Below are 25,140 nucleotides of genomic sequence, written 5' to 3'. Positions count from 1 at the left end.
CAACAGAAACACTATCCTGAGATTATAGGATTCCAAAAAAAGGGGGTTTGGCAAGGATGAGGATGCTCAGATGTTTTACCAAGGTAGGAATTTACTATCCTGGGGAAAGAAGTCAGCAGATAGGGACTTATCTGCTAGCTATGTGGATTCTGTTTGGCGCTCAGTCAAAGGGCATTTTGCTCCTATTAATTCAGGGTTTCATAAAATCTTTTTGGATAATAAGGTAGCTCCATCAGTCCAAACGTCCAATACATTTTTACTGTCCTAACACTGTGCCTTGCACATAATTATTTAATATTGTTGCTGAATTGATTAAGTACACTTACTTTTACTTTTCTCACGATCCTTTAAGATCCACAGACAGAAGCAACTAAGGCCAAGAAAAGTTATGTGAAATTTGTTCCGCCACACAAGTACTACGGAGCTGGAACTTTTCCCAAATCCAACGGTTTTCTGTACTATTTGTAACTTAAGATCTTAGAGCAGAACCAAAAATAATGAAAAGAAGAAATAACAAAGAGATGTACCAAAGTGTTATGGAAAACTTCCCTACTTATGTGACTTGGGCTAAATCCCTTCTTTCTAGAACTCTGAGTATTCAACTTTAAAATGGAAGTATTAGAGGGAATGAATTCCCAGACTCCTTGCCAGCTCTAAATCCTGTGAAATGAAAACAGCCACAGAGAAGCAAAAAGAACCTGTTGTGCACTTCCTAGTCATGACTCCTACTGCTACGAAAAAGAAAAACACCCGTCCCAAGTGACTCCGGAGTTAAGTTTATTCCCGGGATGAATACACAATACTAAAGATGATGAATTCTTCCGAGATGAGAGAAAAAGTGGGCTCGTTTCCTGAAGGTGATGAGTCTAAGTGTGAGGCCCTGGGTCTGACGCAGTTCCAGGCGGGCGGGGGGGGAAGAATATGGCGTTACGCTAGTCATGGAGTTCCCGTTAGTAGCTTCCACCTCAACCCTACCCCGGACCTTTCTTTCCTTGCTCCCTTCCCACTCCCTCAGGTCCGGGTCATCAGCTCCGGTTCCGTCAGGGCGCTGCCCTCCTCTCGGCCCATGCGTCAGGGGGCGGGAGCACCATCGCTGCCACGTCTGGGCCGCCACGGTGCCGCCGGGGGCGCGGGAGAAGCGCTAGGAGGGGAAGCAGGAGCTGAAGCGGAAGCCGGATGCGGATTTGGCGCCTCGCGAGCAGGTGAGCTGCGGTGCCGGACGGGTGCGCCGAACGCGGTTATGCTGGAAGGGGCGAGGCCGAGTTGGGTCTGCAGGCTGGTCCGCTGTTCGCTGGGCGAGGGTAGACATAAGGAAGGATGTGCCGAGAGGCGGCTTTAGGACCGTGTGGCCGCTTCTCGCTCTTCCCCCAGACACGGGGCTTGGGGCCAGGCTCCGACCTGCCTGAGAGAGCTGAGCCGAGGCTGCCAGCCCCCTCGGAGCTTCTGTCGGACTTTAACAATAAAGCACGCCTGTGCCCCTTAGGCGGGAACTCCCGGAGACTCGGCCCGGCGCTGCGGGAGATCAGGAAGGGGCCCGGGCCCGGCACGCTGCCCTGTCTGAAGGGAGGGTTTCGCTGTGTACCGTGCCCTGAAGGGCGGGTACTCCTTTTACCAGAACACTTTCTTGGAGGAGGCGTAAAGTGGACGCTCTGTAGGCGACCTCAGGAAGCCAATCTGGTCAGTTATTGACCCTGAGCTGTGCAGGCTTTCTGTTTCAGATGGTGTCCACTTGGACCACATTGCATCTGCCCGGGTTGGCGGGGGTGGGGCGTTGGGGGGAGGGGGAGACGTGAGGTAAAGTACTCTTTGTTCATTTTCATTGGTGTTGAAACTACCCTGGAAACAATCCTGGAAACCCACCAACCAGTTCCATTCCCCCCCCCCCCCCCCCGTTTAAAAGGGCCAACATTTTCTAAGATTTTTTAAAAAGCAAATTGTATATATTGTAGTGAATGGAAGATGGTCTTTTATATAAAGGAATATCTTCACCTGTTATTTAGTCAATGCAGAATACAAGTTCCAGATGAAGTTTATTGCTCTAAATGGAAAGCATTAAAATAATTTTAGAGATAGGAGGTATCCAATCCCTGTATTTTACTAAGGAAACCGACCAGAAAGCTTTAGTGACTTGCCCCAATTTTATAACTAGTAGCACAGATGGGAATAGAATTCAAGTCTTGAATCTTATTCATTAACATTTTTTCTTTCTAGACTAACATCTACCTAAATGAAGATTAAATCTGAAAATCTTTAGGATTAACATAGAACTTCTTTGGTGAGGTGCTATTTAAAGTAGGCAATATGATGTATTGGAAGAAAAATTACCTCTTGACTGTTAGAGACTTCTAGGTTTTTGTTTTGTTAAAGCTAAAATTCTAGCTATTCTGTCTAAAATATCTAATGAGTGGTTGCCAATAAATTATAAGCTTTAGCAAGAGTTAGATTTTTAAGCATTTGTTAAGGAGAATAAGAATTTGGTAAAGAGAGAAGGAAAGGCCTACATTCATCTATTAAAGAGAGAGAGCATTCCTAGCTCTGCTCTCTGCCATAGTCCACAGGAAAAGAGAGAGAGCTCCAGGCTCCCCCTTCTCTCTCCCACCAGCAAACGTCACTTCCTGACGCCAAAGAAAAGACACATGCTCTTGCCCTCAGAGATGTTCACCTCATGGCGGAGCTTTTCTACAGTAAATCTCCAGCAGGTGGTGTCATTCCAATCGTTACAGTATGTAGAGCACCAACTTGGGGTAGTGTGTAGATTACTGGGCTTGACATTCCTCACACTTGGGAAATCACAAGTCCTTTAATTGAGATACTCTAAATTCTTACCTGTGGTTGTTGGATAAATGACATGTGGGTTCTAGTTTTAGCCCTGCTACTAACTAGCTGTGTGACACTGGACTAGCTATTGTGGTAAAACAGATAAAAATACATGTTTTGTATCCTAAATTGTGGAAAACAAGACAGTGAATGTTATTTGGAAAATATATAATTAGATAAATATGGCAAGACCAGTGGCCCAATAAGTGTGAGACTGAGCCTGGTGTGAATTACAGGTCAGAAGTGAAGATAAGTATAGATATGCCAGAAGTAGACAGGAGTGTGCAGGGTGTGTGTATATTATGGAATGAGTTTGAGTTAATCTGAGCTGCAGTGACTTTCCCCCTGGGGTTATGTTTACACATATTTGTTTTGTTATTGGAAAGCATTCTGGGTTTTGAGTCAGGATTTTAGTCATGATTCTGCCTCTAATTTGCTCTTTGGTCTTGGGCTCAGTTTCTAGGCCTCATAGCTTCTTTTTTTTTTTTTTTTTTTTTAAGTGAGGCAATTGGGGTTAAGCAACTTGCCCAGGGTCACACAGTTAGTAAGTGTTAAGTGTCTGAGGCTGGATTTGAACTCAGGTACTCCTGAATCCAGGCCCGGTGCTTTATCCACTGCGCCACCTAGCTGTCCCTGCCTCATAGCTTCTTAATTGTAAAATGAATGGATTTGGACTAGATGATCCTTCTCACTGTTACAATTCACTAAACTTATGTAATATTTAGGTAGCATAGATAATAGTTTCTAAAACTATCTAATCTAGTTCCCTCCTTTTACAGATGAAGAAAGTGAGGCCCAGAGAAGTAACTTGACCAAGGTCACAAAGCCAGGAAGATAAGAGCTGAGATTTTTGAACTTCAAGTTCTTTGACTCCAAATCTAGTACACTTTCCACTGTATCACATCTCATTTATCTGGCCACATTGGGAAAGGTATTCCCTATAAAGTTTGTTTTCCAGATGAATGAAATTTGTTGCTTTAAATACTAGAAGTTTTTATTTTAAACATTTTTTCAGAACAATCTTTATAATTCTTTTCGCTATTTATTAAGGTAATTTAAAACTCTTATGAGAATTCAGTATTGTAGTACGCTGCAATACAGTGAAGCCTTGAGAAACCTCTGAGGAGTGTCTGGTTGTTAGCCCCCTCTACCAGAAAGCCTCAAAATAGCAGGTGAACAAGGTGAAATCACAACAAAACCAGAAGAAATAAAGAGTAATTAGAACCTATTGTCTACAGTTCTATCCTAACAAAACTGGAGTTGATACAAGATAGCTGGAGTTTATGGAGTGGTGGTGGTATGTGTGTGACACCTATTGCTTTAAAACCTATACCTTAGGATAATCACTTTGCTGGCTGAATAGAGAGTTGATTGGAGTGGGGGAGATTTGAGGAAGGAAATTATTCTAAATAGTCCAGGTGTGAGATGATAAGGGACTGCTCTAGAGAAGTGTCATGTTAGAGGAGAGAGGTCTTTGAGAGATGTTGTAAAGGTAAAATTGACAGGCTTTGGTAACAGATTGGATAATGAAGTATGAGAGATAGTGAGGAGTTGAGGATAACTCCTAGGTTGAAAGCCTGAGGGACTGGGAGGATGGTGTTACATTAATAGGGAAGGCAGTAGGGGGAGAGGTTAGGGGAAAAGATAATGAGTTCTCTTTTGGACATGCAGAGTTTAAGATGTTCCCTAATTTACTGGATATCCAGTTTGAGATGTCTGAAAGGCAGGTGGAGATGCAGGATTGGAAGTTAGCAGAGAGGTGAGGGTAGGATAGGTAGATTTGAGAATCATCACCAAAGAAATTGTAGTTAAATCAGTGGAGTTGATGAGATCACCAAGTGGGATAGTACATATAGAGAAGAGAGCAGAACCTTGTGGGAAACCTATAGTTAGAGGGCATGATGTGGATGAGAATCCAGTATAGGAGAATGAGGAGGGGTCAGTTAGGTAGGAGAAAAATCAGGAGAGAGTGGTGATCCAAAACCCTAGAGAGAAGAAGGTAACCGTCAGTGTCACAGACTGCAGAGAGATCAAAGAGAAATAAGGATTGAGATGAGGCCAGCAAGTAAGAGTTCATTGGTAACTTTGGAGAGAGGAGTTGAATTATGAAGTCAGAACCCATATTGTAAGTGGTTCAGAAGAGAGTGAGAGGAAAGTGGAGGTACCTATTAAATGGCTTTTTCAGGGAGTTTAGCCATAAAGGGTAGAAGATTTATAGAACAATATCAGGGGTGGAAAGATCAAATGAGGGTTTTTTGAGAATGCAGGAGAAAAATAGGCAGTAGGAAAGGAGCCACTAGACTGGAAGAGATTGAAGATAAGTGAGGGGACAATTTGTTGGAGGAGGCAGGATGGAATGGAATCACGTGAGGTAATGGTGAAGGAAGAGATAGTGTCACAAAGCATATGAGTGACAGAAGATGGGGAAGAGGGAACTCACAACAAATAGTGCTTTTTTTTTTTTTTGGTAAAATATGAGGCAAAGTTTTCAGGTGAGAGGGTAGGAAGAGTGGGAGCCATGGGAGGTTTGAAGAAGGATGCAAGTGTTTGGAAAAGCCATTGTGTAGACTCTGAAGAGTAAGGGACATATAGTAGACTAGCCCAATTAGAACAGTTATGTGATTTTTTTCCCACCTTTGTTTAGTAACACATGTTCAGGAGTAAAGGTGGTGAATAGTAGGAGTAATACAAGGCAAAGTAAGGCTTGTCTGTGGGAAATCATTAATATAAGGTAGCTAGGGACTCAAGCCTCTTTGGCTTTTCCAAACCTCATACCACCTCATCCCTCCTCAAATACCCTACAACTCCCTCTCCCCTGGCTCTCTTAGCTGAGAACCTTGCTTCATACTTCACTAAAAAAAAATGAAAGCATTCAACTGAGAGCTCCCTCTTCTCCTCATTTTATATCATTCAGATGCCTTTACTTGTCTCACATCAGAGGTGGCCCTACTCCTTGCCAAAGCAAACCTCTACCTGCACAAGTGATCTCATTCCATCCTGACTCCGGCAGTATATTGTCCCTTCCATCATCCTTACTCTTTCTCTTATCTTAAATCTCTCCTTGTCTGCTGGCTACTTCCTATCATCAAAAAACTCACATGACCCTTCTATTCCCATTGTCCTATATATATCTCTTAGTGGCAACTAAGTGGCAAATCCTTGAAAGAATTGTCTGCAATAAGTGCCTATAATTCCTTTCCTCTCAATTATTTCTTAACTGTCTACAATCTGCCTTCCAATCTTGTCATTCAACTAAATTCATCATTCAACTGAAACTGCTCTCAAAATTTACCAGTTAATAACCAAATCTAATGACTGTTTCTCAATTCTCATTCTTTTTGAACTCTTTAGAGCTTTTCACACTATTGTCTCCCCTCTTCTAGATACCCTCTTTTCTCTAGTTTCAGGAGACCACTCCTAGTTCTCTCCCTAACTTATCTAATAGCTCCTTCTCAATCTCTTTTGCTGAATCTTCATCTGCTAACCATGAGTATACCGTGGGGCTCTGCACATTGTGTTCCCCAATGGATTGTGAGCACCTCGAGACCTGGTTTTGTCTTTCCTTTGTATTTTTAGCACTCAGCTCAGTGCTCGACACATAGTAGGCACTTAATAAATGCTTATTGACTAAGTCACATTTTAATTTTTATATAATTAATATGTATTGTATCACTAAAATTTTACTTGAAGGAAAAACCCTTAAATATAGATTTGGAGCTGAAAAACACTTTAGGATTCGTCTAGTCTTAACTCAAATGTACAGATAAAAAAAAATTGTGGCCCAGAGAAGGCAAAAACATTTTGTTTTTTAATGGTATTCTTACTTGGGTTTGGAAATATTGTCTATTGTTAGAGCTTTTTCTAGACTGAGTTTGTTATCATGTTTTAATGAAAATTGAAACATTTTTTTGTATGGGAACTAAATCTAAGTTTCTGCCAAATTTTCCTTACAAAATCTTACTTTTTTCATCCATATCATGACCTCCAATACATTGATTCTTCATTTCTCCCGGGCCATCTACCCCATACTAGCTATTTTACCCATCTTGACCTCTTGGTTAAACAATTCAACTTTACATTGTTCTCTCTTGAATCCCTTATCCAGTATCATTTCACCAATTACATCCAGCCAAGCCTCAGCTGTGGTTCACTCCCATCCTTTGCCATCTTCACTCCTTACATATGTGAGGCTGAATAAGGATAGAGAAAATCAGACAACTGCTTCAACTGGGTCCACACTCACCTGCCTCATCAGCTCACTGTCTCATTCACCACAGTGACTCTTCCAAACCTTTTCATTCCTCCTCAAACCTCCCATGACTTTGTCACTCCACTCTCTCAGCTGAGAACTTTGCCTCCTGTTTTTGTTTTTGTTTTGGGGGCTTTTTTTGCAGGGCAGTGAGGGTTAAGTGACTTGCCCAGGGTCACGCAGCTAGTAAGTGTCAAGTGTCTGAATCCGGATTTGAACTCAGGTCCTCCTGAATCTGGGGCTGGTATTTTAACCACTGCGCCATCTAGCTGCCTCCTTTGCTCCTGTTTTAACAAAAACAAAAACAAAAAATTGAGGCCATTCACCATTAATTCTCTCTTCTTTATACCTTAGGCAGATGCCTTCTGCCACTTTTTTTTTCATTCACTCCCATCTCACATGATGAGGTGGCTATGGCCAACCCCTCTAACCTGTTCAAGCAATCCCGTTGCATCCCATCTCCTCCAACAGATTGCTGCCTCGTTTATTCCCACTTTATCACTTATTTTCAATCTCTCTCTACTGGCTCATTGCTTACTGCTTACAGACATGCCCATGTCTCCTCCGTCCTGAAAAAACCCTTTTTTTGATTCTTCTATCCCTGCTAACTGGTGCCCTGTGTCTCTTCTGCCCTTTTTTGGCTAAACTCCTCAAAAAGACCATCTATTGTCTTCTTAACTCCTTAAAATCTGGCTTCTGACCATATCATTCCGCTGAAATTGCTCTCTCCAAAGTTAGCAATGATCTCTTAATTGCCAGATCCATAGCCTTTTTTCTCAGTCATTTTCCTTGACCTCTTTGCAGCCTGTGACACTGTTAGCTTCCCATATGGTGGCAATTCTTAAGCCTATCTAGCCTGACTGTACCTCACTGCTGACCTCCAATCTCGCATCTTCAACTGCTTTTCAGACACCTCAAACAGGATTTCAAACTCAGCATGTCCAAAGCAGAATTTATTATCATTCCACCTAAACTCTTTCCTCCCTTCCCCCCATACTTTCCTTATTACTGTATAGGACAATGCCATCCAGTCCCTCAGGTTCCAAACCTAGGAATGATCCTCTTAGGATCTTTTTTTCTTTTTTGGTGTGAGGCAATTGGGGTTAAGTGACTTGCCCAGGGTCACAACAGCTAGTAAGTGTCAACTGTCTGAGGCCAGATTTGAACTCAGGTCCTCCTGAATCCAGGGCCGGTGCTCTATCCACTGCACCACCTGGCTGCCCCAGCCTGCCTCTTTTCTTTCCACATCCTCCATTCAGTCACTAAAGTGATTTTCCTAAAATGCAGGTCAGATCATGTCACTTTCTCCAGTCAATAAACTGCAGTGACTTCCTACAAACTCCTGGAACAAATACAAAATCTTATATTTGGCATTAAAAGCCCTTCATAGCTTAGCCCCCTCCTACCTTTGTAGTCTTATTACATTTTATTTCTCACAATGTATTCTTCAACCCAGCTCTCAGCTCCCTCATGCCTTCAATCCTCTCTTCTAAGGATTTCCCTGGTTTCCTTTAAGTAAATTTCAGCTAAAATCTCATCTTTTACAGGAAGCCTGTCCCAGTCTCTCTGAATTCTAGTGTCTTTCCTTTCTTAATTATTTCCTATTTATCCAGTCTGTAGTTTGTATATATTTGTTGGCATGTGATCTTCCACATTAGATTGTAAATTCCTTGAGGGCAGGGACTGTCTTTTGCTTCTTTTTGTATCCCTATTGCTTAGCATAGTGCCTGTCACATAATAGGTGTCTGTTAAATATTGGTTGATAAATTTGTACTAGTTAATCACAACTGAGCTCCTCCCCCACCTTTTGCAAGGCAATCCTCTTATACTTTCCTAATTAATGAGACATGGATGAAGCTGCAACAAAGGAGACCGAGGGGCATTCAGACAGAAAGGAGAATCGAGAGACACAGAGGCTTTTTGTTTTTGTTTTTGTGAGGCATTTGGGGTTAAGTGATTTGCCCAGGGTCACACAGCTAGTAAGTGTCAAGTGTCTGAGGCCAAGTTTGAACTCAGGTCCTCCTGGCTCCAGGGGTGGTGCTCTATCCAACTGTACCACCTAGCTGCCCCTACACAGAGGCTTTTAAAAGAAAGTATGATAAGAGTAAATCAATGTTACTATTGTAGAGAGCTTTTCAAGTTTAGCTGAGAAAAGAAGGCAAGATATAGGACAATAGGTGGTAGGAATCATGAGATTTAGGCAGGGTTGTCAAAGGATGTGGTGGGAGAACTTGAGCATATTTGTAGTTAGCATTAAAAGATAGGGAGAACAACCTATATCAGACTGCTTTCCATCTTGGGGAGGAGGGAGGAAGGGGAGGGGGAGAGAAAAAAAAAATTGGAAAAGTCCAGTGAGGGCAGAAGTTGAAAACTATCCTTATATGTAATATGTAACTGGAAAATAATAAAATTAAAAAAAACATTGGCAAATAAAAAAAAAGTTAGGGAGAGATTAAATATTGGGATGGGATTGAGGGTACACGTGGAGGTGCTGACCTTAATGAACAGAAGGGAGATATCTCATCAAAGACTGGTACAAAGGAGGAGCTAGTGGGACAATATCAGAGGAATTGAGAGGAAGAAGAAAAGTCTCAGCAAGTGTCCTGGGTTTTTTGATTAAGATATGAAGATCTTGGGGCAGCGAGGTGACACCATCCCTGGAATCAGGAGGACCTGAGTTCAAATCCATCCTCAGACACTTACTAGCTGTGTGACCCTGGGCAAGTCACTGAGCCCTCATTGCCTCACCCCAAAAAATAAAATTAAGATCCTCAGAAGAGAGGGTATAGGCAAAGTGGCACAAGAGACTTGAAAAGAAAAGGTTCAGAACAGCTGCTGTGGTGAATGGGATAGGAAAGTCAATTAAGGAGGAATGTGATAGGATTGTCTTTAGTGACTATGATTTCACTATTTCTTCCATTTCTATTTAGCAATTTGTGAGAAGAAAGATGGCATAACTCAGGATTGGAGTTTGTTTGGCAAGAGAAAAATGTGGAACTGAACTGATTCATTGAAAATTGAGAAGGCAGAAATAGTGATGGGATAGTACTGAGGGCTAGTGGGATTGGGCAGGGGTTAGAGGTAGGTTCTTAGAGGTTTTTTCTAATACATCTGATAATATCTGAATATGGAAGAGACTTTGAAATTTTATAAACCAATTCATGAGCAAATCTTCTGTCTTTAAAAGAAATTTGTAGCCTTACACATTTCTTCCATGTAAAACTAGTAACAGGTATAATGGTTAGTATTGGAAACTTAGGTTCTTATCCCTCTTCAGATACTAGCAGTATGTGACCCTGAGCAAGTTAACCTCTCCTCCTTATGTGTAAAATTGTGATAATAGTAGTATCTATATTACAGGTTTGTTGTGGGAATCAGATTAAATAATATATATAAAATACTTTGCTAACTCTAATATAAATGTGAGATCGTTTTAAAGGTTCTATGTATCTATATATGTACTGGCATATAGAATTGAGAAGCCAAAATTACTAAACTGCCATCATACCTTTTTTTTTTTTTTAAAGTGAGGCAATTGGGGTTAAGTGACTTGCCCAGGGTCACACAGCTAGTAAGTGTTAAGTGTCTGAGGCCGGATTTGAACCCAGGTACTCCTGACTCCAGGGCTGGTGCTCTATCTACTGCACCACCTACCTAGCTGCCCCTCATCTTACCTTTTTTTTTTTTTTTTGCAGGGCAATGAGGGTTAAGTGACTTGCCCAGGGTCACACAGCTGTGTTAGGTGTCTGAGGCCACATTTGAACTCAGGTCCTCCTGAATCCAGGGCCAGTGCTCTATCCACTGTGCCACCTAGCTGCCTCCCATCTTACCTTTTTTTAAAAAAAATTAAAATTAAAATTTTTGCGGGGCAATGAGGGTTAAGTGACTTGCCCAGGGTCACACAGCTAGTAAGTGTCAAGTGTTTGAGGCTGGATTTGAACTCAGGTTCTCCTGAATCCAGGGCTGGTGCTTTATCTACTGCACCACCTAGCTACCCCCCCATCATACCTTTTATTTTATTTCATTATACCTTTTAAAAACTTAAATTTCACTGATTACTTTTTTTATATTATTCAAGAGTTTCTTTGCCCTTCAGAAACATTTTTTTCTGAGACAAAATTTCTTTGTATAAATTACTACTTCATTTTCATTCCTCATTGCAGTCATGAAGCCTGATGAAACACCTATGTTTGACCCAAGTCTATTGAAAGAGGTGGACTGGAGCCAGAATACTGCAACATTTTCCCCAGCCATTTCCCCAACACACCCAGGAGATGGTTTGGTTTTGAGGCCTCTTTGTACTGCAGATCTAAACAGAGGTATTGATTAATTTCACATTTATTAATCATAACTTGAATTGGTTTATTCTCTTATTTGTACTAATGAAAGCCAATTAGAATTTTTTAAAAGTAAACAACATTTTTATTTATAGTTTTGTGTTCCAATTTTTATCCCTCCTTTTCTCCCTGCTTACCACCTTAGGGAGGGGGGAGAGGAATCAGATATAGGTTATACATGTGCAATTATGTAAAACATTACCATGTTAGTCATTTTATTTAAGAAAACTTGAATAAAAGAAAAAATGAAAGAAGAGGTGAAAAATAGCATGCTTCAGTCTGTGTTCCATCAATACCATTTCTTTGGAGGCGAATAGTATGTTTCATCATTACTCCTTTGGGATTGTCTTGGATCATTGTATTGTTGAGAATAGTTGTCTTTCACAGTTCTTCATCAAACAGTGTTCTCTTGGTTCTGCTCTCTTCACTATACATCAGTTCATATAAGTCTTTCCAGACCTTTCTGAAATCATCCTGCTTGTCATTTCTTATTGCACAATAATATTGCATCATCATCATATACCACAGCTTGTTTAGCCATTCCCCAATTGATGGGCATTCCTCTGATTTCCAGTTCTTAGCCACCACCAAAAGAGCTGCTAGAAATATTTTTTGTACAAAGAAGTCTTTTTCTCTTTTTGAGGATGTCTTTGGGATCAAAGGGTATTCACAGTTCCATAGCTCTTTGGGCATAGTTCCAAACTGGAAAGCCAATTAGAATTGATGTAGATGATGGGATTTAAGGTTAATTAAGATCTAAAGTTAATGTTTATCATGTATTTTTTCATCTTTATTTAAATATATGTGTTTCAATACTGTGTTCAACATTAAATAAATTAGACACAATGAAGATAATTCAGGAGGAATGGTAGAGATTCACCTTTTCTCATCCTGTATTCTCCAGATTTTCTTTCTGCTGGGAGGAATACCATCATCACTTTTTACTTCTGTCTCCCCTTGAAATAGCTTACTTATAAGCACTTTGATCTCTCTTTTCAGGATATAGGAAATTACTAAGTAGACAAGGTCTTCTTTCTACTTTTCCTCCAATAATATTTTTCTCAGATAAGCCACATTGTGGAGAAATCTTATGTAAAGTGAAAGCGATTATACAAAAATTGTTTTCATTCACTAAATTAAGCAAAAAATAAAAAAATCTAAACCTAGGGCAAAATGGTTGTCATGAACCTTAAAAGTTTTAAATGTTTCCAACCTAAAGCTGAAGAATGAGTTTTGATGAGGTCTATTCTTATGGCTACAAAAATTAAAAAAAAAATTGTCCTTTGGGAAAAAGCATGTTTGTTTTGTGTGTGTGTGTGTGAGTGAGGCAATTGGGGTTAAGTGACTTGCCCAGGGTCACACAGCTAGTAATTGTTAAGTGTCTGAGGCCGGATTTGAACTCAGGTCCTCCTGAATCCAGGGCCAGTGCTCTATGCACTGTACCATCTAGCTGCCCCGCATGTTTGTTTTTAAAAGCAGTTTCTGTGTTTTAGATATTTTGCCATAAATTCATGGGTAACTAGTCATGTATTGTGTGATAATTGGTGTCATTTATGAATGTAATCCATTTATATTTCATTTCTTGAAAAATATAGATGCTATTTAAAAAAAATATTGCCAATTGAGATGCATGACACAAATGCATTTGTGGTTTCTTGGGGGGAGTTTGGGGTGGGGTGGAGGAAGAAGAGTGATTATTTGTAAAAACAGAACTATGTTTTAGTTTCTTCCTAGATGCACCTTTGCTCCAAAAAAAGTCATTTTATATGAAATTTATTTTTCCGAACTAGGATTTTTTAAGGTACTTGGTCAGCTGACAGAAACTGGAGTGGTCAGTCCTGAGCAATTTATGAGTGAGTACACATCTGCCTGTCTTTGTTATTTGAAAAGGAATAAAGGGAAGATAAGTCAAGTTGTCTTTGTGGGTTTTGTTCTGCCCATTGTGCACACATTTGGCAAAATTGGGAAGACATAAATAGAAAAATTAGTGAAGTTATTTATTTAGTAGGTATGGCTTACCTTAGTCTAAAGTTGAAATATGACAAAGATGACTGATAAATCTCTCTATCTCTGTTTTTATGCAATCCTTACCCTGTCTTGGGAAGTTTCTCATGCTATATAGATATAGCAGTGGTTCCACTGAATCTGAATACTGTCATTGCCTTATCAAAAAACAATAGGTCTTTGTTCTAAAATATTTTTTAAAATGTTATCTCCATTTGAGACTGGAGTATAATTCTTCTCAATCTCTAGGTCATTTTTCATAATATATATGATTTTTTTCCTCCACTAATTTAAAGGTTCTGTGAGCTACTAAAGTTATACACCTACTATATAATGATATCTTTTCCTATTCCTACAGGATCATTTGAACACATGAGGAAATCAGGGGATTATTATGTTACAGTTGTAGAAGATGTCACTATAGGGCAGATTGTTGCTACAGCTACTCTGATAATAGAACATAAATTCATCCATTCATGTGCAAAGGTATGCTTCTCTTATTCCAACCAAGGCTTGACATTCCTTGACAATGTGGGACAGATACATTTAAACACTAATAATGTTAAAAAAACAGCTATAGAGGGGGCAGCTAGGTGGCACAGTGGATAAAGCACTGGCTCTGGATTCAGGAGGACCTGAGTTCAAATCTGGCTCTAGACACTTGACACTTACTAGCTGTGTGACCCTGGGCAAGTCACTTAACCCCCATTGCCCTGCAAAAAAAAAGTTACAAAAATCTGTTTCCTTTGAAAAATTTTTAGTCCCTAAAGACAGCAAAATTTTATGTAACAATTGAAGTTGGTCATAGTGTATGCTGATAAATACAAAGAAAAGCAAGCATGGAGCAATGTCAGTAAAGACTAATTAGCCTAAAAAACTCAAAATTGGGTAAAGAAAAAGATCAAGTCATGTACATGAAGTCTTAGAAGCAAGTATCTGGAATACTCAACTGGGAACTGTTACTCTACTTGTTGCAATACTTTTTCCAAAAGCCTTATCAATTTTAAAGTATTGATTAATGGTTCTGAGGAGAGTTCCTGAGCTTAAGTAAATTGCACCTGAATTCAAGGACAGAAGTGGGAACAAGATGGCAGGCTCAAGATGACGGCACATGGCTGCTGGGTTCTGTGAGTTCTGTGAGCAAACTTATGACTAAATTATTGCTTTTTTTAAAGGTGCATTGGTGCTAAACAAGGCATCTTTTTTTTTTTTTTTGGTGAGGCAATTGGGGTTAGTTAAGTAACTTGCTCAGGATCACACAGCTAGTACGTGTTAAGTGTCTGAGGCTGGATTTGAACTCAGGTCCTCCTGAATCCAGGGCTCTATCTACTGCACCACTTAGCTGCCCCCTAAACAAGGCATCTTTATATGATTATAAAGAAATCATTTAGGCCCAGAAAGGTTAAGCAATTTGCCCAAGGTCACACGTCATAAATAGCAGAGCTGGAATTTGAACCCAGGATCTCTGATTCCAAATTCCTCTTTCCAAAATACAGTATACTGGCAGTATTCTGCTTCCAGGAATATTAGAGACAAAAGTACATAAAACTGTACATACAAGCTTCTAACAATATGCATTTCTCTTCAAAATAGTGTCAGTAATGACTATGTTCACATGATGATTTATTAAACAAAAGGTTCCTTTTTTTTTAACTAAACACAAGTACAAATATTTTCACAGAGAGGAAGAGTAGAAGATGTTGTTGTGAGTGATGAATGCAGAGGAAAGCAACTGGGAAAACTGTAAGTATTCTGTGGCAGAAACAATACCAACTTTGGGTAGATTAGACATTTTTTGTTTTGTTTTTTGCAGGGCAATGAGTGATTTGCCCAGGGTCACACAGCTAGGAAGTGTCAAGTGTCTGAGGCCAAATTTGAACTCAGGTCCTCCTGACTCCAGAGCTGGTGCTTTATCTGTTTTACCACCTAGCTGTTCTTCATACATAATTAAATTCTTGTCAAGACTGAGTTGGGGGAGATATAAGGGGGATGGGGGTGGGGTGCTGAAGTCAGGAAGATTCATCTTCCTGATTTTGGGTTCATGAAGAGTTGGACACCACTGAAAAATGACTCAACAAAAGAAAACAGAGTTTAAAAAAATCTTACAGGGGCAGCTAGGCGGCACAGTGGATAGAGCACGGGCAGACCTCAGACACTTAACCCCAATAGCCTCACCAAAAAAAAAAACAAAGAAAATGTTAATAAAAAAAAAATCTTACAAATTGATTGTTTAGGTACTTCATTTGAAGTTATCAGTTATAACTTTTGTGTATACATTTGAAACAAAAAATATTCATCAAGCTAGTTTTAGAATTCTAGTAAGAGGTAAAATGAGCTATACTTTTTGGTAGCAACTCCTAAGATGTTACCAATAATTGCCAATAATTATTAGCTAGGACCCAGAGAATGTTGTAACTTCACTCCATGGTTTTGGAATCCTGGAAAGGGCCCAGGATTCACCATGCTCTCCTAGCAAACAGTTTTCTAAAGACCAGCCAGTTGTCACCAAGATACAGTGGAAAGGGCAGTAGGTTCAAAATTAGAAGATTTAGGTTCAAATACTGGCTCTACTCCTTGCTATTTGAGTAACTTTTGGCAATTCAGTAAATCTCTCTCAGCCTCATTTAAGGTCAGTTTCAACTTTAAATCTGTGATACATTGTCTTAATTTTTAAAAAATTCAAAAAACTATCCACAGAATTCTTTCAGTAGATTTGGGAGCATAAACATGCCCTTTCCTAGAATAAAGTTCTAAAACATGGCCTAAAGGGTTGTATTTTTATTCTTAATAATGGTAAGATTTTTGTTTTGTTTTTTTGGCAAATTTAAAATATTTGCAGCAATTTAAAAAATACTACCATCTTATTTCCGTAAACCATTTTTAAAAAATTTTTTGCATATGCAATGGAAGTGACATCTAAACACCTTGCAGTTGATATAAAGGTGGAGATTTAGTTAGTTCATGAACTTTAATCACATTTTATATTTTAATTTTGAGAAAATGCTCATAAAAGCACAGAACTTAATTCTTTTTAAAACTGCATGATAGGGCAGCTAGGTGGTGCAGTGGATAGAGCACCAGCTCTGGATTCAGGAGTACCTGAGTTCAAATCCAGCCTCAGACACTTGACACTTACTAGCTGTGTGACCCTGGGCAAGTCACTTAACCCCAATTGCCTCACTAAACAAAACAAAAAACAAAAAAAACAAAAAAACCCCCCTGCATGATAGGGGCAGCTAGGTGGCGCAGTGGATAGAGCACCGGCCCTGGATTCAGGAGGACCTGAGTTAAAATCTGGCCTCAGACACTTGACACTTACTAGCTTTGTGACCCTGGGCAAGTCATGTAACCAAATTGCCTCACCAAAAATAATAATAATAATAATAATAAACAAAATAAAACCAAAAAAACCCCAGCTGCACGGCTGCCATCAGGAATTCATCTGTCTTTCAAAAAGCTGTTCAAAATGACTTTATTCTCAAGAGTTTATTCTTCTTTTTTCAGGTTATTGTCAACTCTTACTCTGCTAAGTAAAAAACTGAACTGTTACAAAATTACCCTTGAATGTCTTCCACAAAATGTTGGCTTCTATAAAAAGTTTGGATATGCTGTATCTGAAGAAAACTACATGTATCACAGGTTTTTAAAGTAATAATAGCAAGAATCATTTTTAGAATGAAAGCAAAGAAATTTATTGCAACTAGGTTATTCTAAATCAAAGTATTTTATTGCTACAAAACCAGTGACACACACCTTCTCCCCCATAAAATACTGGACAAAAATTTTAATACACAAGTTTGGCATATTATCAGAAGATTAAATTGGATTGGTGGAGCATGCTGTGATATTAGTCTGTAAATGAATGTTATGAAGGAATTGACTTTTAACCAAAGGCATATATTTTTAACTTGAAATTTTTCCTGTATTTTTCTAAAGTTGGGTTTTATTTCTTTGTAGTCAAAGTATAAAGTTATCTGTTTACTATCTTACTTGTTATGCAAAAGAAACAAATCGTGTAAGAGAATATCCTGTAGTGTACAAAAATTATTGGATAACTAGTTTCTTTAGTTATAATAAAAAACTTATAGGTTTAATTGCAGCCTGACTTAATATTAGGTAAACTAGCCATTGTTAACTCATTGGACACAGATATTTCGGGGAGTTAATAATACCAATGCTGACAAATATAAAATAATTGCTTCATAAAAAATTTAAAACTTTCCATTTTAAGTATTTTAATTTGATGAAAACCTATTGTCTAGGGGGTAATGAAGAGATTCAAAGTAAGAAGTAGCTGTTTTTACCTATGACATGTCAATATAATTTGATTTTCTCTTAATCTAGGCATCTGTGTTTATCTAATATAGGTACTCCACATTGTGGTAACCTCAATTTCCCCCCAATTCTGAAAGAAACAGATCTCATAGCTTTTCATTGAGGCACCCTTTAGATAAACATTGTATGGGGAAATCTCATTACTTTTGTTGTATTCATAAAATTGGTTGGAGATTTTCTCAGTGATAACATGTACTTTTTAGTATTTGCTGTTTTCTGATTTTATTTTTAGTAGCAAATAAAAATTTAGGAAATTTACTGTTCATTTGTAAAATTTTTCATGTCTTCCCTTCTAATAATTCTTGAACTTCTAGGTCCTCAGGTAATGGTCAATGTTATTTAGGCATTAGTTCTTTGCAAAGTAATTAAAGATCATCTGTTTTCATCATCTGCTATTGTATTTGCTTTTTGCTTCTCATCCCTACCAAGATGGCTAATGCTTTTCCTGGATATACTGTTTTCATATCTGCCATGTTCATAGGTGCTTATCTTATTAGTGAGGAAAACATGCTGGAAAGAAATGAAGTGGCACCAAAATAAAAGGAAAAATCACATCCAAGCTGGAGATTTATTTAAAACGTTACTCTCAAGTAGGCAATGATCCAAGAAAATCTAAATTCTAAGACATAGGTATACAAGGATATTTTAGCTGCTAATTCAAGTAGTTGAAGGGTGGTGACAGGAAAGAAGGATCAGATTTATTTTGCTTTTAATCATTAGTCAGCAGTGAATAGAAGTTCCAGAGGGACCATTTTACAGCCATCCAAAAGGAAAATGAAGTGGATTCTGGTTCAGGTATTGGTTGGACTACCTGTGGTCTGCGTTCCATAAAGCCATTTGGATAGCTTTAAGTAAGTATAACATTTTTTTTAAAAACCCATAAAAATGGTCAGCTTTGGTGACTTTAAAAATGTTGATTAGATTCAGCTGAAACTAAAACATCAAAAAACCCACTCACATTTTTACACACATAACTGGAATTTTAAACCAGACTGGACCTCATTCTTTTGAAAGGTACTTAAATATAAAGGTTCTAGAGACTGAAAATGGAAAATTTGAACTGTTGGACTACAGTATCAACAGAAAATATTTTAAAAATCATTTCATGATATCAAGTGGCTAAAATTAGTTTTACTTTTTTTTTTTTTTTGGTGGGGCAATTGGGGTTAAGTGACTTGCCCAGGGTCATACAGCTAGTAAGTGTTAAGTGTCTGAGGCCGGATTTGAACTCGGGTCCTCCTGAATCCAGGGCCGGTGCTCTATCCACTGCGCCACCTAGCTGCCCCTAAAATTAGTTTTAAATAATTTTTTTCAGACACAATAGCACAAAATGCTAACTAAATCTATTTGTACAGAGTTTAATAGTTTCACAAAATAAAATTTTAGTATTTTGTGCCTCTTGCATTGTAGCATTCATATATTCTTAGAACTTTGTCCAAGATGTATTTGTTAAAAGCAGAGTAAATTAAGCACAGATTTACAGGCTGTTTTTTTTTGTTGTTGTTGTTTTTTTAATAATTTTGCTGCATAGTAAATTACAACTACATGTCAGTAAAACGTTAGCAATTCAGAATACACCTTGAACTATGAGGTATGACATTTCCCTACAGGAGGAAGCTAGCATGTAAACTTGAATGTTTTAAGTGATTTTTAGCTGCCACGAAGGGGTAAAAAACTCCAGCATTCAAAAACCATCCAAATTCCAGGGTCCTGGAAATTCTTTTGAGGTCCTGATGTTTTTCTGAAGGATAAGAACAAAAACTAACATTCTGCTTCAGAAGTTAATAAGTGGTGAGATAATAGCAAAAGCTCTCTTTTAAATTCCTCACCTTAAAGAGAAGTAACCAGCAAACAGAACTTTTTCTAGAGAAAGTACCATGAACAAAATGACCTATGATTAGGAAACAAGAAAAAATTTTAATTCCGACATTTGAAATGTTACTTTTTCTGCAATAACAAACAGTAGATTTTCTTGCTGCTATTGTGACTGTGATATAACCTTAACATCACTTTGTGCTTACATATGTCCTTGATTGGACATTAAGTCACACTGTTTGAAAAACCCTAAAGAAAGAGCTGTATGTATTCATCAAAATTATAATGGATTATTTTTAAAAGTTCTCAGTGCTACAGGTCATAGGACTAGTTCTTTCTCTTCATCAAATTTAGATGAAAAACTTAGATCATAAACTAAAGGCTTTCCTAAAGTTGGAAAAATGAATGGAAAATATTCCATTAGGGAAACAAAAATTAAGCAACATTTAATGGGAAGATGAGACTTCAAAAATCAGTCCAGAATGAAGTTTGCCCATAGACAATAATTTCACTCTCAAGACAATGACAGTCTGTGAGACACTGTTTAACTTAAAGTGCTGCAAAGGCACATTAGTGATAGGATAAAACAAACAAACATCAAAATTAGCGTGCATAAGTAATAAAGCAAAAGGACAAATACCCAAGCGGGAGTTAATGGGTACATATGTATTTCTATAAATTACTAGAAAACAATTTATTAATAAATAATACAATTATAATAAAGTAATAAAAGGTAAGACAAAATTTTTGAGAGATAAGCCTGAACTTCGGGGCACAAACTATTTTTAAAAGTTATTTTATTGCAAAATGACTACAGAATGAACTGCAGTATTAAGTACTAAAAATATGACTAACAACAAGGGCCAGACACCATTTATGCTATAGGGATTCATTTAAAGCAAAAGCTTTAACATCACCAACTGAATTTTGGTTAAGTCTTCAATGAAAATCTGCACTAATGCTTCAAAGTGGAATAGAACTAGTAAGTAGTACTGAACACTCTAAATTATCCAGAGGTTTGGCAAGAGTTGTTATACTTTTTTCAGTTATGATTTTAGGTATTTAGAAGATCATATAATAACATTTACAAACCATTCACTTTTTCATAGGAAGCCAAAAGCATAGTGGGATAAGATTAAGTAAACGACTTCCCCAAATGTTTGATTTAATAACGTTTTTTACAGCATTATTTGTAGGGTTTGGGGAGAGGGTAGGCAGACAAAAGGCAAAGGGAGAGTCCAAAATAACAAGGTATAAACAGGTATAATATATTGTGTTGCATAGTATTTTTCGTACCTACCAAACATAAGCACTGAGAAAAGTTTGGGCAAGTTTTGTCTTTGCTATCCAACAAAAATAAGAAGGTGAAAAGAAACTCACTTCTCTGTTTCAGCATTTTAGAAAAGCAATAAATGATTTCTTAAAATTCCTTTTATATTTCTAAGTAAAAATTTAAAACCAAAGACCCATAAAATGTGCTTGCTTAAAACAACACTTAAGTAAATTGATCCAGAAACCATTCCAAAGGTCACTGCAAAGAGAAGCTTCAATCTGAGAATCTCATCCTCATAAGGATAGCACAAAATGGGTTGGGAAGAATGTGTCCATTTTAAACAATTTGCTCAGTTTTTTACAATAAGCTTTATACTTCCAGTTTAAACGTAAGGTATCTAAATAACAATTTTTTTGTAAACATTTTATTTACTCCTAAGTGCTATCCAATTTGTAGGCCACAATAAAGCTATATTAGAAATAATAGAAGGCACTTTTCTACTCAGAATTTTAAAAAAATAAACAGTATATAGTGTACATGTTGTAACCTGTATTGGAATAGTTCTGAACAAAGAAAAAATAGGGCTAGACACCTTTCCCAAAGTACACCGATAGATGTGGCTTTCACCAAAAGAAAATCCAAAATGGATGATTCACTTGAAACTTCTAACTCAATTTTTTTCCCAGAAATATCAGTGCTATATTTGGTAAAAGGAGGTATTTTCCTCTTTTGTTAAAGTTTTACATAGGCTAGCCAATGTAGCACACGAGGGAAGCCGAACCAATTGCCATTGATTTGAAGTATATCAGTAGAAGTCAAGGGAAAGTTTCACAAATATGAAAGGGTGATCAAGGTATTTTCAAAATGTGGCAGATTCTTGCATTAATATTTCTCTAAGAAGTTCCACCCACTTAAACTGAATCGTCCAACTTATTGTATAAACGTAATAAAACAAACACAAAATGCATTTTTAAACAATCTTTTCTTTAGCCAAAAAAAATTGTTATAAATTACAAATAATTTTTAATAACAAGCCTCTCCACTTGCATTTTGGTTTTAAGTAACTTTCTATCATACAAATAAAGAAATTTTCAAGTATGAAAAGTGCATTATTGCAATAATACTTCTTTGCAAGTCCAAAAATTTTGTTTTATAATAAAACTGTAAAGTGTAAAAAAAAAAAAAAGAATAAAACAATCAGTGCCATCTATTTAAGAAGTCCATCATTTTCTTAAAATGTTGCTTAGCAAGTGGCAGAGAAAGACATTTCGAAGCAACATGTAATCAAAAAGAAGCTACTTGTGTTTTTCTCATTTTACATTATTAATTATTTTTCCCTTCACATACAGGAATTCAAACACTATAATGTTGGTCTGAGGTACCATCATCCATTCTGTGCAGCTGCAACTTGCATATTTCCAAACTCTTCTTCTTCTTCATGTGTACGTTTCAAGCTGCCTGAAAGTTAGAACATAAACAGAACATAAACTGGGCTTTTAAATAGTTCAGTTGTCAGCCAGCAATCAGGTGGCTTGTTAGTTTAAAATCTGTATTCTCATTTGTAGCTAATGGAGGTTTGGTGTCCAGGAAAGTCTAATCCCATGTACTTAATAACTATGAAAAGTTACTGGGAGATTGAAGACTTGTAAGTTCTTTACAACTATTTAAAATTCTTATTTGATATGTCTATCTTTAAAATTGTACCTTCAAGAAAGCAATGATTGTGGTTTTATAATGTTTTGTACCTTTGTCAGGGTACCCTTAACAATTGATTTAAGTCAGACCTTTCTAGCAGAAGAAATATGCAAAGTTTTCCAGTATTTTCAGGGATTTTGGGGAAAATAATATTCAATTTAAGCATTTCATGGGTGGGTTTTTTTTAACATTATTTTGTTATAGTAGTGATGTACAGTACATTAGATGTAGCTGTAATCACTAATGCCAAAGAGCATGAGAAATAGTTTCATAGTTTGCTATTTCCAGATGAGTAATCTGTTATGTTCAGGAGGTTCTCTGGGTTCTAGGTATCATTAGAAAAATATCCATTCAAGTATGAACCATTTAACTCATTAAAAATCAAAATTTTCACAACTATTTGGAATGCCCACTAACAAAAAGCAAGAGAACTTTACAGGGAAGAGAACAAATTAAACAGGTGAAGAGAGGAATCTTTATCAGGGAAACAAATTGAATAAATAGGTCAGGAGAGGCAAATTCATCAGTAAATTCTCTTGCATTATAATACTAACCAGAGAATAGTACCTAAGGGTTGTGTTATAATGGGGTAGGTACTAGGGGCAGCTACGTGGCACAGTGGAAGCACTGGCCCTGGAGTCAGGAGGACCTGAGTTCAAATCTGGCCTCAGACACTTGACACTTACTAGCTGTGTGACCCTGAGCAAGTCACTTAACCCCAATTGCCTCACCAAAAAAAAAAGGGGGGGGGGTTAGGTACTGATGATCCTATGTTAATTTTGTGGGAAGATTTAAATATAAAAATAATTGATCTTGTACTCTGATAAAACACAAGATATTAATTTTAAATAGGAAACACACTCTTTACCAGCAGGACTATTTTTTTACACGTATGATTATGTAAAACATTACCACATTTGTCATTTTGTACAAGAAAACTTGATTTAAAATGAAAGTGAAAATAGGCATGCTTCAGGTCTTTTCCATCAATATCAGTTCTTTCTTTGGAGGTGGATAGTATGTTTCATCAATTGTCTTTTGGGACTGTCTTGGATAATTGTATTGTTGAGAATAGTTGTCATTCACAGTTCATCAAACAGTATTGCTGTCTCTGTACAATATTCTCTTGGTTCTGCTCACTTTACAATACATCATTTCCAACATGTCTTTCTAGACCTTTCTGAAATCATCCCACTTGTCATTTCTTATAGCACAATAATACTGCATCACCATCATATAACCAGTTTTTTTTAGCCATTCCCCAACTGATAGCCTTCCTTTGATTTCCAGTTCTTAGCCACCACAAAAAGAGCAGCTATAAATATTTTTTGTACAAATAAGTTTTTTTCTCTTTTTGAGGATGTCTTTGGGATAGAAACCCAGCAGTGGTATTGCTGGATTAAAGGGTATGCACAGTTCTATAGCCCTTTGGCTATAGTTTGAAATTGCTTTCCTGAATGGTTGGATCTTTTCACAACTCCACCAACAATGAATTAGCACCCCAGCTTTCCAAAATCCAATATTTTCCTTTTTTGTTATATTTGCCATTCTGATAGGTGTGAGGTAATACCTTAGAGTTGTTTTAATTTGCATTTCTCTCATCAATAGTGATCTAAATAAGTTTTTCATATGATTATAGATAGTGTTGATTTCTTTATTTTAAAACTGCCTGTTCATATCCTTTGACCATTTATCAATTGTGGACAGAAGGACTATTTACTTGCTTTAAAAAATATATATTAAAAAAAAAAATTTTGCTGGGCAATGAGGGTTAAGTGACTTGCCCAGGGTCACAACAGCTAGTAAGTGTCTGAAGCTGGATTTGAACTCAGGTCCTCCTGAATCTAGGGTTGGTGCTTTATCCTCTGCGCCACCTAGCCGCTCCCTTATTTACCTTTTATTTTCTAATATTTATTTTCTTGTCACTGTGTGGTATAATTGTACTAGAAATCAGAAGACTTGAATTCCAAACCTGGTTCTACTAGTAATTATGTATCCTGTTTAACCTCTCTCATTAAGTGAGTTGCCTTATCTACAAAATGGGGATTTTATAGAGAGGAGAGGTATATATATGTAACTAGAAAGCCAGCTTTTAGGATGCAGATGTAGTTACCCAATCTGCACTGGTAAAGTTTCCTCACTGAGATGAGTTCTCTACACCAACATAATCATAGGTTTGGGCAAAAATAAAATCAAGGTTCAACTACCACCTGACAAACCTCCCCAAATCCTCAAGTATTTTAACCACAAACTAGTTGTGATATATGGAATGAAAATAGTGTAACAAAAAAAAATCCGTCATCTAAACCTGTGATTTCATCTGCACAAGAACCTCCCAGTATGTAAACTTCTTCCACCAATGCAACCTGTCCACAACTGAAAGCCTGACTTGCCCACTGTCACACAGTATCTAACAGAGGCAGATTATAAGGCCATCCCTTTATCTACTATATCACATTTTTCTCTCAAGAAATTATGTCAAGTGAAAATAAATCATTGTAATGCATACTATCCACTTCCAAAGAAAGAACTGATATTTATTGGACACAGACTGAAGCATGCTATTTTTCATTTTCTTCCTTTTATTCATTTTCTTGTACAAAATGACTAATATG

At 37.5% G+C, this 25,140-nt stretch overlaps 2 protein-coding genes across 4 annotated transcripts in view; one reads left to right on the top strand and one right to left on the bottom strand.

Moving 5' to 3' along the window:
- The first annotated feature begins 914 nt into the window (after nucleotides 1-914).
- Nucleotides 915-18,130, top strand: GNPNAT1 (glucosamine-phosphate N-acetyltransferase 1). 2 transcript variants are annotated; one of them, XM_043983025.1, is made up of 6 exons: nucleotides 915-1,202; nucleotides 11,230-11,385; nucleotides 13,194-13,256; nucleotides 13,766-13,893; nucleotides 15,089-15,150; nucleotides 16,912-18,130. In XM_043983025.1, the coding sequence occupies exons 1-6, from the start codon at nucleotides 1,067-1,069 to the stop codon at nucleotides 17,057-17,059; spliced, it is 693 nt and encodes a 230-aa protein (XP_043838960.1). In that variant the 5' UTR covers nucleotides 915-1,066; the 3' UTR covers nucleotides 17,060-18,130. The 2 variants fall into 2 exon arrangements, with proteins under 2 accessions (XP_043838960.1, XP_043838961.1); XM_043983026.1 differs by lacking the exon at nucleotides 915-1,202 and adding an exon at nucleotides 1,255-1,677.
- A 1,441-nt stretch (nucleotides 18,131-19,571) lies between these two features.
- Nucleotides 19,572-25,140, bottom strand: part of STYX (serine/threonine/tyrosine interacting protein) — a 68,193-nt gene continuing 62,624 nt past the window's right edge. The window contains exons 11-12 of one of the 2 annotated variants that reach the window (XM_043983028.1): nucleotides 22,213-22,288; nucleotides 19,572-19,633 (exon numbers count right to left, since the gene is read on the bottom strand). In XM_043983028.1, the coding sequence (XP_043838963.1) occupies nucleotides 22,215-22,288 (74 nt within the window). In that variant the 3' untranslated portion in view covers nucleotides 19,572-19,633; nucleotides 22,213-22,214. Of the gene's footprint in view, nucleotides 19,634-22,177; nucleotides 22,289-25,140 lie in introns of both variants that reach the window. The other variant, XM_043983027.1, reaches the window with a different exon arrangement.

The sequence above is a fragment of the Dromiciops gliroides genome, chromosome 2 (genome assembly GCF_019393635.1).
Source record: "Dromiciops gliroides isolate mDroGli1 chromosome 2, mDroGli1.pri, whole genome shotgun sequence".
Taxonomy (NCBI): Eukaryota; Metazoa; Chordata; class Mammalia; order Microbiotheria; family Microbiotheriidae; genus Dromiciops; species Dromiciops gliroides.
The sequence above is the reverse complement of the archived record's forward strand: the minus strand, read 5'-3'. Positions and strand labels throughout refer to the sequence as shown.

Bases quoted from the DNA above. Each gene is read 5' to 3' on its own strand.
- GNPNAT1 (XM_043983025.1), top strand. From the start codon at position 1,067: ATGCGTCAGGGGGCGGGAGCACCATCGCTGCCACGTCTGGGCCGCCAC. The intron at 1,203-11,229 runs GTGAGCTGCGGT...TCCTCATTGCAG, and splicing joins ATTTGGCGCCTCGCGAGCAG to TCATGAAGCCTGATGAAACA. The intron at 11,386-13,193 runs GTATTGATTAAT...TTTCCGAACTAG, and splicing joins TACTGCAGATCTAAACAGAG to GATTTTTTAAGGTACTTGGT.